The 17,659-nt window shown below is 43.6% G+C and overlaps 1 protein-coding gene across 11 annotated transcripts in view; it reads left to right on the top strand.

Annotated features, from left to right (window-relative positions):
- LOC105381867 (histone deacetylase 5) overlaps window positions 1-17,311 on the top strand; it is a 68,620-nt gene extending 51,309 nt beyond the window's left edge. For 7 of the 11 annotated variants that reach the window (XM_048622775.1, XM_048622774.1, XM_048622780.1 and 4 more), the window contains 16 exons: window positions 2,035-2,148; window positions 4,481-4,654; window positions 5,333-5,403; window positions 6,109-6,242; window positions 7,020-7,124; window positions 8,933-9,066; window positions 10,330-10,512; window positions 10,836-11,062; window positions 11,457-11,598; window positions 12,057-12,277; window positions 12,605-12,743; window positions 13,136-13,378; window positions 13,506-13,646; window positions 14,088-14,276; window positions 14,871-15,109; window positions 15,297-17,311. In XM_048622775.1, coding sequence (XP_048478732.1) covers window positions 2,035-2,148; window positions 4,481-4,654; window positions 5,333-5,403; window positions 6,109-6,242; window positions 7,020-7,124; window positions 8,933-9,066; window positions 10,330-10,512; window positions 10,836-11,062; window positions 11,457-11,598; window positions 12,057-12,277; window positions 12,605-12,743; window positions 13,136-13,378; window positions 13,506-13,646; window positions 14,088-14,276; window positions 14,871-15,109; window positions 15,297-15,357 — 2,517 coding nt within the window. In that variant the 3' untranslated portion in view covers window positions 15,358-17,311. The remainder of the gene's footprint in view (window positions 1-2,034; window positions 2,149-4,480; window positions 4,655-5,332; window positions 5,404-6,108; window positions 6,243-7,019; window positions 7,125-8,932; window positions 9,067-10,329; window positions 10,513-10,835; window positions 11,063-11,456; window positions 11,599-12,056; window positions 12,278-12,604; window positions 12,744-13,135; window positions 13,379-13,505; window positions 13,647-14,087; window positions 14,277-14,870; window positions 15,110-15,296) is intronic. The other 4 variants (XM_048622779.1, XM_048622776.1, XM_048622773.1 and 1 more) reach the window with 2 other exon arrangements.
- The last annotated feature ends 348 nt before the right edge of the window (window positions 17,312-17,659 follow it).

Below are 17,659 nucleotides of genomic sequence, written 5' to 3'. Positions count from 1 at the left end.
TCCAGTTACGTAAATGATAAAAAATAGTTACATATTTATGCAGTTGTATATTATAATAAATAAATAGTAGCGCACTAGGTCGAGTCAACATAAAAATTGCGTTATCCTAGAGCCCAACTACGTTCACTTTGTAACAAGTGCCCACACCAACAAAGTTTACTAGGGAATAAATTAATCATTATAATATGTAATTTCTGATACTGACAATGACGACATAAGTGATGAAATTAAACAAAGAAACATCTTCTCCCATGTTTTACCCGGTGGAAACTTAGCGTTCTCAGACAGTAAGCCTACTCTCAGGGTTTAACTATAAAGCGTCTAAAATATATACAGGGTGTCCCAAAAGTCAACGTCATCCCTTAAAGGGCTGATAGGTCAGCTCATGAGAGGCCAGAAAATCAAAATATGACCTTAGTAAAAACTCGATAATTTTCGAGATATTGACACTTTTATAAATTTGCTGAAAATCGACACCTTGGATCAGTTTTTTGCGTGCCGCCGGTACAAAAATCCATATTGTTAGAATTTGTTTGGTGTTGAATCACCCTGTATAGCCTTGCTATTGATTGCAGTAAAAAAAATATCGATTAATGCTGTATGTTTAAAAAAAACACGGGTTTCAAAGTCATAAAAGGTAATCGTATTTTTTATAAACAACTTTGACTCTACATACTGTAAAAAAAATATACCACGCAAACCTGGCGCCTTATTTGAAAAGATTGCTCATTTAATGCAGTTTCCAAAATGGTATGAAACGTAGCTATTGTTTTAATTAACAAAAAAGTTATTGCTATTTTAGTACAAAACGACCTCGATGTAAAATTGTTTGAAGGAAATTTATCTGACTGAATTTATTAAGGGTAAGTCATGTTGGAATGAGTAAAAGTAAAATAGGTGGTGGGGTCAGCCGTGGCAACATAGATGACGCAAAAATAGCTAAGAAAAAACTTACCAAACTCTTATAAAACATATTTTGCGTTTTTTACACCTTATTTTAAAAAAACAAACATTTATTGACTTTTATTTTTATTTCTCAAAATTATAACACCACATTATTATATTTAGTACATAATCAGCAAATAATAATACTCATTAATGGTCATAATCATAATTTTGAGAGTTTGGTTTTGTTTAACAATAAATTTAAAATAAATAACAAGTAATTAAAGGTAATGTTAATGACAAACTGATCTGTCCCTTTTTTGGATACTGTGGGTGTACAATGTACATGTGTTAGCGTTTTACTTGTACAATATCACACATTAGCACTACTCAGGAATGTACGTTACCATGCGCTACATTTATGGGGAATGTGGAGTTGCTATAGTCCACTTTTTTCGAGAAAGATACTCAAAATGCGTTTTTTTTTATTCTGTGACAACGTTGTCTCTTTTCCCACTCCCGGCCACACCACCTATTTTACTTTTACTCATTCCAACATGACTTACCCTTAATAAATTCAGTCAGATAAATTTCCTTCAAACAATTTTACATCGAGGTCGTTTTGTACTAAAATAGCAATAACTTTTTTGTTAATTAAAACAATAGCAACGTTTCATACCATTTTGGAAACTGCATTAAATGAGCAATCTTTTCAAATAAGGTGCCAGGTTTGCGTGGTATATTTTTTTTACAGTATGTAGAGTCAAAGTTGTTTATAAAAAAATACGATTACCTTTTATGACTTTGAAACCCGTGTTTTTTTTAAACATACAGCATTACTCGGTATTTTTTTTGACTGCGATCAATAGCAGGGCTATACAGGGTAATGCAACACCAAACAAATTCTAACAATATGGATTTTTGTACCGGCGGCACGCAAAAAACTGATCCAAGGTGTCGATTTTTAGAAAATTTATAAAAGTGTCAATATCTCGAAAATTATCGAGTTTTTACTAAGGTCATATTCTGATATTCAGGCCTCTCATGAGCTGACCTATCAGCCCTTTAAGGGATGACGTTGACTTTTGGGACACCCTGTATAACCTCGTGTTTATTCCTCGTGTCATTAACCTCCCCCCTCCCCCGCAGCTCCGCAAGCAGCAGCAGCTGCAGCAGGAGATCCTGCTGCAGCACTTCGAGCAGCAGCGGCAGCAGCTGGCAGAGCAGCACGAGCAGCAGCTGCGCCACCACTTGAAGGTAAATGTGAGTCACGAACAACACCTCCTTTGCGTTTCTGCTGCCCTGGTAGTTTGCGCTGCGATTTTGTTTTGCGCTTCTTGCTGTTGTAGGTTTTAGAGTAACGTTTATTTTGTAGGTAGTCCTTTTTAGTAATCTGTTAAGTCTTTTCTTATCTAATAACAAATAATATACATGCACTCGAAAGCTTAACAGATTTTGATACTATGTAAAGCTAACGCATCTCAAGGTGATGAACTATATATATTTGTGTATTTTTTATGTGTAAAAGTGCAGAGAAGATATACACTTAAAGACGTTTCAAACAGACATACATGCAGACGCCACTCGTATGTCACAACTGTTGTTCAATGAGTGGTTGACAATAATGCATTCCTAATTACATCGATATCGTAAGATCGAGCCGTGTTTTTTCCGCTATGTTTATCTTTGTGACTCAGTATTTTAAACAGTAGGTACCTATCTATATTTAAATCTACTGCGTTTTCCTCTCATCCATACGCTCATTTATCATATCGAATTAGATTATAGTTGAATAAGTTTCGCTTCAGTTGCCAATTGATTATGGCGCTCCCGCCTCGTGCGGAGTTGACATAACTAGTGCACAGTTATTACGGTCCCCATAGAGGTTCTATAAATACACCGAGCCACTATAAAGGAAACATCACACACGGCTAACAATAGCCACATTTGATTGACTTGTTGAAACATCCTCAGCATGCAAATTGCAGATATTTGGCCGCCGCGCAAATATTTCAATTTGTACCGCTATTCCGCGCTTCTAATAATAACGTTTAGTATTGCTTGATTATTATGGTTTGGCCAAACATTGTGTCCAACACGCCAACGTTGACTGAATTACAGTTGCATTCAGTTGGGACCTTGTGTTTTACTCGTAAACTCGTCATCGGAATCTATAAATGCCTTTATTGATATCGATATAACCGATTTTATTAATTTATTTCGGAGTTCTCACTTTTGAGCTACATATTTATGAAAGTTACTCAGTACATATTTACAAACTATGCTCTGAGTATTAAAGATTAAGTAGGTACTTAGGCGAATGAGAGCAAGCCCTTAAAGAATGGTTACCTAAACTGAACGTGTCCGCAATCACATTAGTAGCATTCCACATTAGTCTCGCTGCTTACTCGCGCTAGTCCAGTCAGTACAAACATCAGCTTGGAATTCGCCGCGCCCTGCTAAATTACGGGCACTATTTATAGCCAGTGAATGGCGACCAATTATCACTTCCATTGCATCACTCATTACCGCTACAGTGGTACTATACTCGGGGAGCTTTTGTAACGTCCATTTAAACGTTTTTCTTAGTATGTCGATTCCCATGACGTCGAAGCTCGCTAGTCCACAATGTCGATTTCCCACCATGTCCTGATTGCATGAATTGGATTGAAAACATCGCAAGTATTTTGTCAAAGAATACTACCCCGATATCTAAGTATCCATTTTGGACCTAAACTTTATTTAACAAACAAATTTTTGCATAGATAAAATACGGGTTTATGATGTTTTTTCAATTATTTTAGTATTAAGGTGCATGAACTGTGATTGACCGCAAATGCTTATTTTTTTATAATTATGCTATACATGTTTATTTTAATCTAATATTAGTTCCTAATTAAGTAGTTCAATATTACCGGTTAATTAACCTCACAGTAATCAAATAACAATTGATTTCATTAATGAATAGAAGGCAGAATCCAGAATATCTGGAAGTCATCATTGTATAGTAACCGCACCGCATATAATGGAGGTTCGTTTCTCATTCATTCCACTAATTAACTTACAATTCACTTTAAAAACTGGTTAAAATTAACTTGGTGATCGGATATGGGTAATACGCTCTTCAGTACCTACACATAATAAATACCCCATCCGCATTCACAATATAAATTAAGTAAGAACATTCAATCCAGGTTTAACTCCAATTTGACGGTACAGAAATAATTTGGCAGCCATCGCTATGCTTGGCTATATCTTACGTACGGTCAGGTGCAGAGAAACCTGACCCCCCTCCCATAGTAACAATGCTTCTGAGAGGGGTCAGGTTTTTCTGCCCCTTGCTACCTATGACTAGTTTTTGTGGCAAACCCCTGAACTTTTTTACTTCTCATCCCGATTTCTCGGTGAAACATGATTTCCCCTATAAATCGTACTTGAAGACCTACCGTACACCTTGCTTCTGGTCTTCTTCAATCGTGTAAATGCACTAAGCCAACTTCCTCCAGTGTTTTGCATTTCTTATTGCGAGATCATTGGTCTTCATCAGGTTTTTCTTGCTTCTGGTGAATAACTGATTTCTTCTAATGCCTTCCAGCTGTGGGAGCAACAGAAGGCTCTAGAAGAGGCGGCTCTGCGAGAGGCGCGTGAGGCGCGGGAGGCTCGCGAGGCGCGGGAGAGGCACGAGCGCGACCGCCTGGACCTGCTGCGCAAGAAGGAGCGCCCCGAGCACTGCGCTAATGCGTCCACGCAGGTCAAGCAGAAGCTGCAGGTGGGTGCCAAACTTGAGAGTTAAACAGGGCTACTATGGGGCGCATTTAAGACGTGACAAGTTCTCCGTTGCGCTCGCTCTTGAGGCTGCGCGATGCAAAACGTCTTATGCGCCCCGTGCTACTAGCCCAGATAAACAAACAGTTGAATTTCGAACTTAGGCTTTTGCACCTATTTCAATGATAGATACCGTCGTGCCCAGCTGCTGACTAGTGGCAACGTGCCAGTACATGACTTGATCGAGTGGAACCTTTGTAGGTTATCAGTGATTTAGCTGGGCAGGCCTCGGTTTTGTGTGAATTCTAGACCCAATATTATAAGACACACTATTGTCATCATTGAAATTTTAATACGGTAGTTTGCATAGTTAATCACAAAAAACATAATTATTTATAGCTCGTATAGACAAGATAAGATTTGAACACCTAACAAACACAACCGGTAAGGGATTGCGTAGATAACATTAAGCAGATAATAATATCTTACATTATTCGTTCGATCTAGTTTTTTCTAACTTATCATGGGAATTCCCAAGTGTTATCAGTAGATAATATATTGCGTTGGTACATTTTTGATTTGTTAGATGATAAACTGATAAATAATAATAATAAAATCATCATCACCTAATATTTCTTATTACGTATTATGTGATAGTAATTATTTGTTTTGTATTTTCCAGGAATTTCTGAAGAAAAAGCAAGCTGCCGCGAATGCCAACGGAACAGTGCCCGGGTCTCCCTACAGAAATTGGTATGTTTTTTTATATTCACAGTAATATCTCTTATATCGCGGTTATATGGCAATTTCTTGATTTCTTCCGGCGTAAGGTAGTCCGCCATTATTATCACTGTTGGGGCTAACACATTCTATACTGGACATTCGGCGACAAGCAGGTGTGCACTACTTTCACTGCCAAACTAGATATCATGATCGCATCTGAACCAGAATGGTGGGCATCTATGAACAATAGCGTCCGTATTGCCCGCACCAATTAGGAGGGTTCCTCTGCGTATTGGTTGAGATACAATTCCGAGTGTGCTTCTTGGCTAGGACAGGCTTCGCTACAGCAGGGCTCACAGTTGCAACACAATGTTCTATTATATTCTTTGTGGGGGTGTAGGTCCCTGCACCTGGCTCTCTCGAGTGGGACTTTTTTGCATATTCCCAAAGTCTTAACTGCCATCCTAAGATTAGACCATTTCCCACCACGCTGGTCCACTGCGGACCACCAGTTCACATATCTAGATGTGCTAAATCTAGAAATGCAGGTTTTCTCACGATGTTTTCCTTCACCGTAAGAGCGATGGTATGCATTGCACCTAAATTCAAAGAAATCATTGGTACATGTCAGCTCCGGGATTCCAACCCGCATCTCTGGCGTGAGAAGCGGGCGCTTGCCCGACTGAGCTACCACCTTTACGAACAAAACAGAACACAACACCATGTTCATTGCAGGGGCATAGTGAAGTCATCATCAGGGGAATCCATCACGTCGGCGGGCGCGGCGTCGCACCCGTACCGCCTGCCGCCGCCCCCGCCCCTCGCGCACACCCCGCAGCCCGGCAGCGACTTCCCACTCAGGAAGACCGGTAAGATTCCATATACACTTATGAAGCTGCCTCTTCTAGTTTCATTTATGAAGTCCCGTGGGACAAGCGATTGTGGATTTTAGGCTCTTCTTCCATTACGATATGCCCGCACGACTCTATGTATATGAGATACTTCGCGGCGACTATAGTCTCCGAGACAGAGTCGCGCGGGCGTATCGTAATGGGAGAAGGGCCTTAAAGTCAGGGGATTTTGTAAATGGAACGGTGTATATGGAGGATTTGTTGTATTGTGTTTGTCATGTGTGTTGTTGTTGCGTGCAGTACGCTAACTGTTAGTTGACTGAGCGAGTACGTTTTGAAGCAGCGCGCTCTGTGATTGGTCAATTTTGCGTGATCAATCACAAGGTGTGCTGCTGCAAAAGGCGTTTTACGATGGCAACTTACGGTTGGCGCAGAGATATTTGTGTGATTTATTGAGTGAACCCTTAAAATGACTAGAATATAACAGTAACAGCATCTGTGTGATGAAAGCTTTTGTTTTTTGATGTTGTCTCTTTGAATTATAATAGTCACATTAACTGACTCCAGATGACATTCAATTACTAAATTTATAAAAAAATCCTTCTGTGTCTCTTGTAATAAATTATAAATAAGGGGTAGGGTCCATAATTAAAAAAATATATAATTTTTTATGTACTTTATCTGGCGTTTGTCGCTCTCTCAGACAATCGAGTTTTTGTTTTTTTGAATGGCTCATAACCTAGCCAGTAGCATGTCCCAGCATGTCCTAACGCTAACCCGGTGTGCACTAACCAGCGTCCGAGCCCAACATGCTGAAGCTGCGGCTGAAGCAGCGCGTGATCGAGCGCCGCGCCGGCCCGCTCGCGCGCCGCCCGCACAAGAACCGCCCCAAGCACCGCAGTGAGTAGATTATACATCCTGTAGATGAGGAGATACAGCCTGTAGATGAGGAGAGGAGGAGAGAAGAGGTATATTTGTGTGGTGGAGACTGATTGGCGATTAGACATTATTTAGGTGTAAAAAAGGGGTTAAAGAAAGTACTTATGATTTAAAAAGTTCAAACTTAGACGCCAAAAATAGTCGAGCTATGCTATAGCTTTAATTTATTGTGAAAGGAAGACAAAGTAAATACCTAAACACTTTCAAATTTTCAAATGAGAAGCTATATGCCCATTGCCCCATCTGTAATGCTCGCTAGCTACTACATATTTAATTTGAGCACCATGGAAGTAGAAAAAAAGACGGAAGGAATCTCGCGAACTAAACATTGACGCACAGCAATGGCGGCGACATGAGAGTGTGTGGGTGCGTAGGGTTGCCATTACAAAACCAATTTTCCCGAAAAATCGGGTAAGTACAATGGGCAATGTCCGAAAAAAATCGACAACGCTCATAATTTTTCTGATGATAGGAATAACCCTCCGTATCATCCTAAAAAAATCTCAGATTTTTTTTCTATGCGTTAGTAATTTTATAAAAATAAAAACATTTAAAGATTCACTAAACGAGGATTCCACGGAGGTCAGGACTTTTTCCATCGTCTCTATAAGCAATAAAAAAAATATGACATATTACTACACTACCCTACCCTACCCTACCTTACCTTTCTTACCTTTTAAACCTTCCCTGAACCTCCACGAATATTTCAAGACCAAAATCAGCCAAATCGGTTCAATCGTTCTCGAGTTTTAGCGAGACTAACAAACAGCAATTCATTTTTATATATAAGATTTACCAAACCACATAGAAGACAACATTAAATAAGACCAGGCAGTATGGGATAATTCCTTTAGCCTTTTCTGTAAAAAGGAAAAAAAAATATTTACCTTTTTTGGCACTGCATTAGTGACAACACGAAAAAAACCTTCTTTAGTGGTGTATAAATCATTTGCATCAAAATGAATGCTGCAAATGACGCTGGATTTGGAAGGAATCCAATTATTGTCACCCCTAACATCCCGTATTATGTCGATCCACGATTTTCTCCATGCGTCATGTTTTTTAGAAAATCTAAAAACAGAAGTAGGTACTGGTAAATTAATATTTTGTGAATGAGTTTGGTTTGGAGCATTAATAATATTAATAATCCTTTATTTCAGGCATAGTGGCTCACATCATAAACTAAACTCACAAATTTGGGGAAATTTAAAAAAATATTACTGGTAACACTGGGATTGTTTGTTTACCTACATTTTTTTCTAACAAAATGTTTTGAGTAAAAAAACGTAAACCATATGAAATATAGTATTAATTGAATAACTTACCTGTGAAAAGTGATCCCTTCACATTTTTTCTTAAAACCACTGCGATTCTTGCAAGATTTAACAACGTAGGACGCCATATTTTTCTCACTTTTCAAACCACGTTTAATGTGTTTACTACGGTAAGGTTCGCGACGTAATGGCGGCGCAGTGACTTACTTTTTTTGTGAATGTGTGGGTGTGTCTCGTCGTTACATGAAACTGACTTACTTTGGGTGCGTCACTTTTTAGTTAGCGAGATTCCTTCCGTCTTTTTTTCTACTTCCATGTTGAGCACCTTAAAATTGTTTTCAAACTAATATTTTAGATTCTACTCTCATCGTATATGCCGTTTATTACCAAACTTTTGGAAGATTCTAAGTTGTGCAACACATTTGTCTATGTATTTATACAGCTTATGTATGTATTATCTCATTCTTCCGCCTAACACCACCCGTGCCCCCGCAGACTGCAGCGACGGCAGCTCGCCGCGCGGCTCGCCCACGTCCTGCGCCGCGCCCATCCGCGAGGAGGACGAGCGCGCCCCCGACCAGCTGTTCTCCTCGCCCTCGCTGCCCAACATCTCCCTCGCGCCCAAGCAGGTCAGTGCCCCGCCCACAGCCGCCCCCGACCAGCTGTTCTCCTCGCCCTCGCTGCCCAACATCTCCCTCGCGCCCAAGCAGGTCAGTGCCCCGCCCACAGCCGCCCCCGACCAGCTGTTCTCCTCGCCCTCGCTGCCCAACATCTCCCTCGCGCCCAAGCAGGTCAGTGCCCCGCCCACAGCCGCCCCCGACCAGCTGTTCTCCTCGCCCTCGCTGCCCAACATCTCGCTCGCGCTCAAGCAGGTCAGTGCCCCGCCCACAGCCGCCCCCGACCAGCTGTTCTCCTCGCCCTCGCTGCACAATATCTCCCTCGCGCCCAAGCAGGTCAGTGCCCGCCCACAGCCGCCCCCGACCAGCAGTTCTCCTCGCCCTCGCTGCCCAACATCTCCCTCGCGCCCAAGCAGGTCAGTGCCCCGCCCACAGCCGCCCCCGACCAGCTGTTCTCCTCGCCCTCGCTGCCCAACATCTTGCTCGCGCCCAAGCAGGTCAGTGCCCCGCCCACAGCCGCCCCCGACCAGCTGTTCTCCTCGCCCTCGCTGCCCAACATCTCCCTCGCGCCCAAGCAGGTCAGTGCCCGCCCACAGCCGCCCCCGACCAGCAGTTCTCCTCGCCCTCGCTGCCCAACATCTCCCTCGCGCCCAAGCAGGTCAGTGCCCCGCCCACAGCCGCCCCCGACCAGCTGTTCTCCTCGCCCTCGCTGCCCATCATCTCCCTCGCGCCCAAGCAGGTCAGTGCCCCGCCCACGGCCGCCCCCGACCAGCTGTTCTCCTCGCCCTCGCTGCCCAACATCTCCCTCGCGCCCAAGCAGGTATGTACGGTATGAGGCAGAAAAACCTGATGGCTGAAACCGTAGCACTTGTCAATGCTGCTGAGCGGTGTTATTGTCACACCTGAACGATGTTTCCCTGCCCTCTACTGTACCACTATTGTGAACACTTTTAGAATAGGTGTCCAACGGGCTTAAATGCAAAGATATAAGATTCGTCATACAAAGAAATTAATGTAACGAAGTATTAAAAAAAAACAAGCCTAGATTTTGACGACAGTTCTCACAAGAACGCCATAAATAAATACGTCAAAGACGGTCACATTTAAGGTCTCCTGCTGTTTTTATTTACTGGCTAGGTTTCTTATCCATAATTATCATTGACCGTTTACAAACTATACCATGATCCTTAGGCACGGCTTAACCCGTGATATTCCTATCTGTAATGTGTTTTATTCATACATCATCAAACATCTAATCCTCCCCCCCTCCCTCAGGTACCCACCTCCCTCCCGCCCGTATCCGAGGCGGAGGCCTACACAGTGTCGGCGGCGGCGGGCGCGCCCCCCCGCCCCCCGCGCCGCCCCCTCGGCCGCACGCACTCCGCACCCCTGCCGCTCGGAGACCCCGCGCTCAACAAGCCCCCGCATCATTATTTGAGGGACCAGATACGGAAGACTGTGAGTTTGTTTGTACTAATGGAGTTGTAAACGTGTAAACTTGCTTTGACGTTCCAGTGTCACCCGACATGGACCGCATTGGACTGAACAAAAGCATCATTATTTTTTGTGGGATGAGATATGAAAGACCGTAGACTGGTTTGAATTAAGAGGACCAGCTTCCCAATCAACTTGAAGTCTACTATTCATCAGAGTAATTGTAGTTACCAGTTATGATCACAATGAGCTGTAAACTGCTTGGGCTTCGAGTATTTTACCATGAAATAAATCAGAGTTTTATTGTGATGTTGACTACTGAGTATACTAATCTCTCCTTCCCCCAGGTGTTAACCCGAGCGGCGGACGCAGCGGCGGCGTGCCTGCGCTCCGAGGAGCCCTCGGTCATCGACCTCACGGCTCGGCCGCCCCCGCCCGCGCCCCCCGCGCCCGCCCCCGCCCCCGCGCCCGCCGCCGCGCCGCTCGCCCGCGCCCTGTCTTCACCGCTGGTGGGCGCGCGCCCCGCGTTGCCGCCCACGGGGCTGGCGTACGACGCGCTCATGTTGAAACATGGGTATGTGTATTGTTCGGTGTTTTTTTGGGCTAATGTAAAGCAGCATATTTCACACAGAAAAGGGCCTTGAAATTAAACTCGTTTTTCGTAGTTATTATGAGTGACTCAGTAGATTTCAGAAAAAAGTGTAATGACAACTATAAAATACACCTGCGAATATTTAAAAAACTTTTGCAAGAAAGCCACCGAAAGCCTCACTGAAAGGTACATCCCCCGACTACTGTCTTTCTGGCGTGGGCTTGGGTGGCTTAACAACAAGCCACCCCGTAGTTATTTCACGCATAATGGCCCACCTTAGAGGCTAAATGCGAAAAATTTGCTTGCAACGATAGGTCCATCCCCAAATCCACATCATCAAACAGTACACTCATACTTCTCTCTTTTTCATTATTAGTTGTGCGTGCGGCGCGCACCACCCCACGCACCCGGAACACAGCGGGCGCCTGCAGTCCATCTGGGCGCGCCTGTGCGAGACCGGCCTGGCGCAGCGAGCTGAGAGGACTAGGCCTAGGAAGGCCAGTTTGGAGGAGCTGCAGGTTGGTGGATGTGGTGGTTGATAAAAGTGGATGTTGAAGATGAAGATGTTGCTAATAAATAATAATTCGCTATTTACAGACCCAAAAAAACGATATTGAACATTTCGGTCTTAATTAAAGCACCTTCTTTTTTCCGATCGTTGATGAGCCAACTCAAGATCTCCGTTTACTGCCAGTTTCAATTACTGTATCTATCGATAGCTAACAGTTACTTTCATACGATTTTGACAGAATCCAACTTTTTATGTGTCAAAATGACAAAATCGTATGATAGTAACCATCAGCTATTGATAGATAGAGTATTGAAACTGGCAGTTAGTCAATTTCTTTCTTAATAAAACGCTTATCCCTCGATAGTGTAATTTCATAATCTAGCCCTGATTACCTTCTATCCTCTTCGATAGCGTTGTTAATTGCTGATATTGATACTAATACACTCCCTAACCCCTCCCCTACAGTCAGTACATACGGAAGCCCACGTCCTCGTCTTCGGCGGGCGCGCCCGCGACGCCCGCGTCCCCGCGTCAGCCCGGGCACTAGTCCGGCTCGCCTGCGGGGGGCTGGGCGTGGACGCCGACACGCCCTGGCTGGACCAGCACACGCCCGCCGCCTCGAGGCTGGCCGCGGGGGCCGTGCTGGACCTGGCGATTAGGACGGCTAAGGGAGAGCTGAGGAATGGGTGAGGATTTGTAGCTGCTTTTATTACATTTACAAGCATTTTTATTTTACATTTTACTAGTGTTTGTTACCTTGGTGCTAGGATTAATCAGCAAGTCCGTGGCTGCCCAATTTGCGCCGGGCATAAGTCTTCAAAGCTTTGTCAAACAGAGGGCATTATTAGCGCACGTCAGAACGCTAACTTGACGCCACGCTATGACGCTAGCGCCAGCACTTAGCAGCGCAGTACACAACGCTCTGTCGAGGCGTTAGGATGCTATAGCATTGGGCGTTGTATTTTCTAGTATTCTTAAAGCTTAGGTTCCAATGTGTTGTTTTATACCACCAGGTTCGCGGTGGTCCGCCCGCCGGGGCACCACGCGGAGCCGGCGCAGGCGATGGGCTTCTGCTTCTTCAACTCGGTGGGCGTGGCGGCGCGCCTGCTGCACACGCGCCTGCGCCTGCAGCGCGTGCTCATCGTGGACTGGGTGAGTGGGAGCAGTACTTGATGCTGCAGCTTCTGCTTCTGACGTATTTTATGAATTTTAATATCATCAGGGCTAGTAGCACAGTACGCATTTAAGACATAAGTTTTGCATCGCGCTCACTCACATCGCGCAGCTTCAAGAGCGAGCGCGACGGAGAACTTTTACTCTTTAAATACGCATACTAGCCCTTCAGCAACTTATACCCACCACCCTCTTCCAAAGCCTTTCTTATACGTCCACCACTGGCCACATGTCTAGCTTGTCAATGTCTTTAATTTAATAATAAAATATAGATTTATTTTCATCGTAAAACAGTCTCTAGCTTTAGGAAAGTCCACACGTCTACGTGCTTTCCATTCAGACAACTCAAATTTAAATAACTATTCCCCCAGGACGTGCACCACGGCAACGGCACCCAACAGATCTTCTACTCGGACCCGCACGTGCTCTACATCTCCCTGCACCGGCACGACGACGGGAACTTCTTCCCGGGCACGGGCGCCGCCGCCGAGTGTGGCGCCGGGCCGGGGCTCGGGTTCAATGTCAATATAGCCTGGTCCGGGGGGCTGAATCCGCCGCTTGGTGACGCGGATTACTTGGCGGCTTTCCGGTCGATTGTTATGCCTATTGCTAAGGTTGGTTGGTTTGTTGTATTAAAATAGTCAACTCCCTAAATAAGAATGAAAATTATCATTCTATAAAAACACTCACCAAATTTACACCGCCACACATTACATTACACCCATCCCTCCTTACCCGCAGGAGTACGACCCGGAGCTGGTGCTTGTGTCGTGCGGGTTCGACGCGGCGGGGGGACACCCCGCCCCCCTCGGCGGGTACGAGCTGTCCCCCGCCTGCTTCGCGCACATGACCAATGACCTCATGACCTTGGCTAATGGGAAGGTACGTTGAGACGCGTTGATGAGAGATAAATGTGTTGAGGATGGAAGAATGTTAAATAAGTTGGAGGCATTGTTTAAGCAATACGGTTTATTAAAAATATCGTAAACCATCTATCGTGATCGTGCATAGCCGTAGTTTTGCCAGTTTAGAATGAATTAATGGTTCATTTAATTGCAAAATGCAATATATTCTGCCTGCCATTCCTGCCAATGCCAATGATATTCTAAGTTACAGAAAGGAACTTTAAGCTAATGTCGTCATTAAATCTATGACTGTCTCTTTCTCGAAGCAAGACTGCAATACATTTAATGCCGACCTTAGCTTAAAGTTGTTTTCTGCAACTCAGCGTTAGTACAGAATTACTAATAACGTCTGCCTAGGTGGCCTATACCCGATGATGATGTATGATTTTAGTCTAAAACATGACCCTTATCCCCCCAGGTGGTGCTAACCCTAGAAGGCGGCTACGACCTGCCGTCCGTCTGCGACTGCGCGGCGGCCGTGTGCCGCGTGCTGCTGGGCGACCGGCCGCCGCCGCTGCCGCTGGCGGAGCTGGCGCGCCGCCCCGCGCCCGCCGCCCAGCACGCGCTGCTCACCACGCTGGCCGCGCACCACACGCACTGGCCCAAGGTAGGCGGCTACAACACAGTCGAACTATACTGTGCAACCACAAAAAACTTTAAACATGTTTAACAAGTGTTCAAATCGAAATATGACAGATTTTGTAGGCATTTGACAGCGCTAAACAACTGTTAAACACTGTCTATTTTTTGTGGTAAGGCCCATAAAGTCATGACAATAAAAAGTGCGATTTTGCAAAGACTTTTTATCATTGCCAGTTATTGACTTACATTTACATACATTATAAGAATAAAATACTGATTCATAATGGCTTTGTAACGGATTTGTCCTTAAATAGATATAATAGATTGATTAAATACGATCTATAACAATTACTTAGGAACCAATGCCGTTTTCAGGATTTAATTGATTTACTGTACGTGTTATTTTCCGCTATACAAGCTTACCTGATCGGTCAAGATTTGGTCGGTTATCAGGCCTAATTTTGCCACTTTTGATAGAACATGACAAACTTCATATAATCTATTTATTATTTCATAAAATACCTTATCAGATTCAGAATGACCACATATTTACTAGATGTAACCGGTCCTATACCATTTCACTTGTAGAAATGCTAACAAAAGTCTCTTTCTCTTCCAGCTAAAACGCTACAGCGGTCTAATCGGCATATCCGCCCTGGAAGCCGCCCCGTCGCTGGCGGCGGAGCGGCTGGGCTCGCTGCAGACAGAGCGGCTGGCGGCGGACACGGCGGCGGCCATGGCCTCGCTGTCCATGCTGCCCGGGGCGGGCGGCGTGGGCGGCAGCGTCGTCACCGGCGCCGTGGGCGCGCCGCCCGCCGCCGTCAGCGCGCTGCCGCCGCCCCCGCCTATTGGAGCTACGTTAGTATTTTGTTATCATGTCGGGGTCACCATTTGATTATGGGACTTGAATAGCTATGCTAAAAGAGTTAATATTTTTGAGATTCATAATTTTCAATTGAGACACATTAAGATTAGATAATGTTGACGATGAAATTATCATTGGTTTGCAGCATTTTTTAAATAAAACAATTGAATTTCCTTCCAGGTCGCCAGACAGCTCGCGCTCGGTGTCGGAGGAGCCGATGGAGCAGGACGAGGGCAAGTGAGCGGCGCGCGCGCCGGCCCGACCGCCCCCGCCCGCCCCGCCCCGCCCGCCCCCGCGGCGAGACACTCGATACATTCCCCACTGCTAGTGGCTCTACTGTAAATTACTGTACATTATGTTCATTTTGAATCGAATGGAGGCAAGCCCTCCACTGTTAGGTACCTCGAATCTTTGTTCGTTTATTTTTGTTACGTCGTGTTCGGTGGCTGTATGTCTGTTTGTTTGTTGTATAGACAATGTTGTTGTTGTAAAAGATTTTACTCGTAAAGTTGTTCGAACGTGCAGGTTATTTATTAAGGATGTTTATGTACTGCGAGGTGGTTGCAGATGTAGAGTTAAGCGGGAAGTTTTATGTATATTGTGGAAGGCGAAGGGGGGGAGGTGCAACTGGACAACGCAAGAAGTGACCTTGCTCTCAGCTTTACTCCGTGGCTGAGGCTGTTTTTCGTCATTTTGACACTTTTAAGTTGGAGTTTTCGCGGCCGTTTGTGGCCGCGTGTCCCCCCGCCCCGGGGTAGCGGGGAGCGGGGGGAGCTGGGCGCGGACATTCCACAGTGACAGCCTGTCTGTAGCCGGTTGCTAGGCAACCTTTACACTTCACATATTGTATTCTCCGAGACTTTTCTAGCGCCAACTTTTCGTGCAAAATTTGCGATTTTAAATAGTATATCTGTTTTGAGGCTGCGAAAGACTTCGCCGCAGGGACTGTGCAATTATTCCGACTCTTATGGCTAAAGGCATAGAGACTATGAAGCATCGTCTCATCGGTTCTTTACTTATGAAGTATACGGAGCGTGTTGCGGTGAGAGATATTTTATATTAAACTAATGAAGCTAGTGAATACGCGAACGAAATGTGTCCTGCCAAATACCTGTTTATTCTCTAGTAGCGGATAATAATATACTGGGTGTATATTTCATAAATATGTCTGTTGAACATTTAATTCATAATGAATTTAGTAAAGAATAGCGAATTCTATGTGTAGGACGTTAATTAAGACAATCTTATTTTGAAAGCTTTAACGTAGATTGAATATATACGATAAACTGTACAAAATATATAATAATATTTAATATATTTGGATAAAAAATGTTTTACTTTACTTAAATACTTTATGGAAGCTGATTATAATGTATCTCATAGATTAAACAGTGGGCGCTGTCGCCTCTCTATTCAATGTTGTGTTGACAAAATGTTAGGAAAATAAATAAATATGTTTAGAAGAATAGTAAATATATATATTATATGTCTGTTATTGACCGTCTGTGTACCAAAGATTATATTTCTTCACGTTGCAAGTACCTTTGTCTGTCGTTTCAATCAAGTTTTAATTGTAACAAGAATATTTTCTAGATAGACGAACATTTTATATGACTCTATAGTAGAATATTTTATATGAACAAGTCGTTATTTGTACGACGACCGCTTGTAGGTCTCTCGGCGAGAATTTTATGTAACTCGCCGGTTCTTATCCGACAAATACACTTTTCGTACGATGTCTTTGGAAAATAAAACAATTATAACTGTAAGAAACAGTTATTTGTCATTGCAGAGTTTAGTTAAAACCGTTTGTATGTAATTGAAATGAATATTTTAAATAAAAAGTTTGTTCACTTGGTTGAAAACCCTTTTGTAGTAAATATAGACGATATATATATTGAACAAACCCCTTGTATTTGCGAAACGCAATCTCATGATGATTTTAGTGAATGTGCGGGGTCCTCTCACAACACGCGCGCTCCGCCGACAGTTGCTAGAGTGAGACGGATATATTTTTGTACGGAGCATGTCAGGAGAACGTCATGGCTGTCAGTCGCGTACCAAGTCAGGGCCGGGATTCGATCCCGACCGGAACAAGAGTTGAAAACAATGTTGTGTCTTTGAGAGTTTTATTGTTAAAATTGGAATACAAAATGAAAATCATTATTTAATAAATGTATATATATTTGGAAATATAACCGCATTTTCTTTTGTCTCTATCCTTAGCTCTAATGTTTATTTACAAATAGTGGCATCTTACGTTCTACATTACAAATATATTCAAATTCCTAAAGTAAATTGACAATAGTTATAAAATGTTTACAAAAATATATTGAATGTACAAAAGTCTGCATCGTTTGGTATTGGAGTGCGTACAACGAGACTAGAAAACCAAGTCTTACCTTTAAAACAACTAGCCTTTAGCTAAAACTAATAAATACCGCAGCACCATAACGTTCAACAAGTAAAATGTTGTAAATCATAAACTTACACTTATTTAGTTTACGAGGTAATATTTTAGGATATTTCATTGATTGCATTTG

Source organism: Plutella xylostella, chromosome 8, assembly GCF_932276165.1.
Source record: "Plutella xylostella chromosome 8, ilPluXylo3.1, whole genome shotgun sequence".
NCBI classification, from domain to species: domain Eukaryota; kingdom Metazoa; phylum Arthropoda; class Insecta; order Lepidoptera; family Plutellidae; genus Plutella; species Plutella xylostella.
The sequence above is the reverse complement of the archived record's forward strand: the minus strand, read 5'-3'. Positions and strand labels throughout refer to the sequence as shown.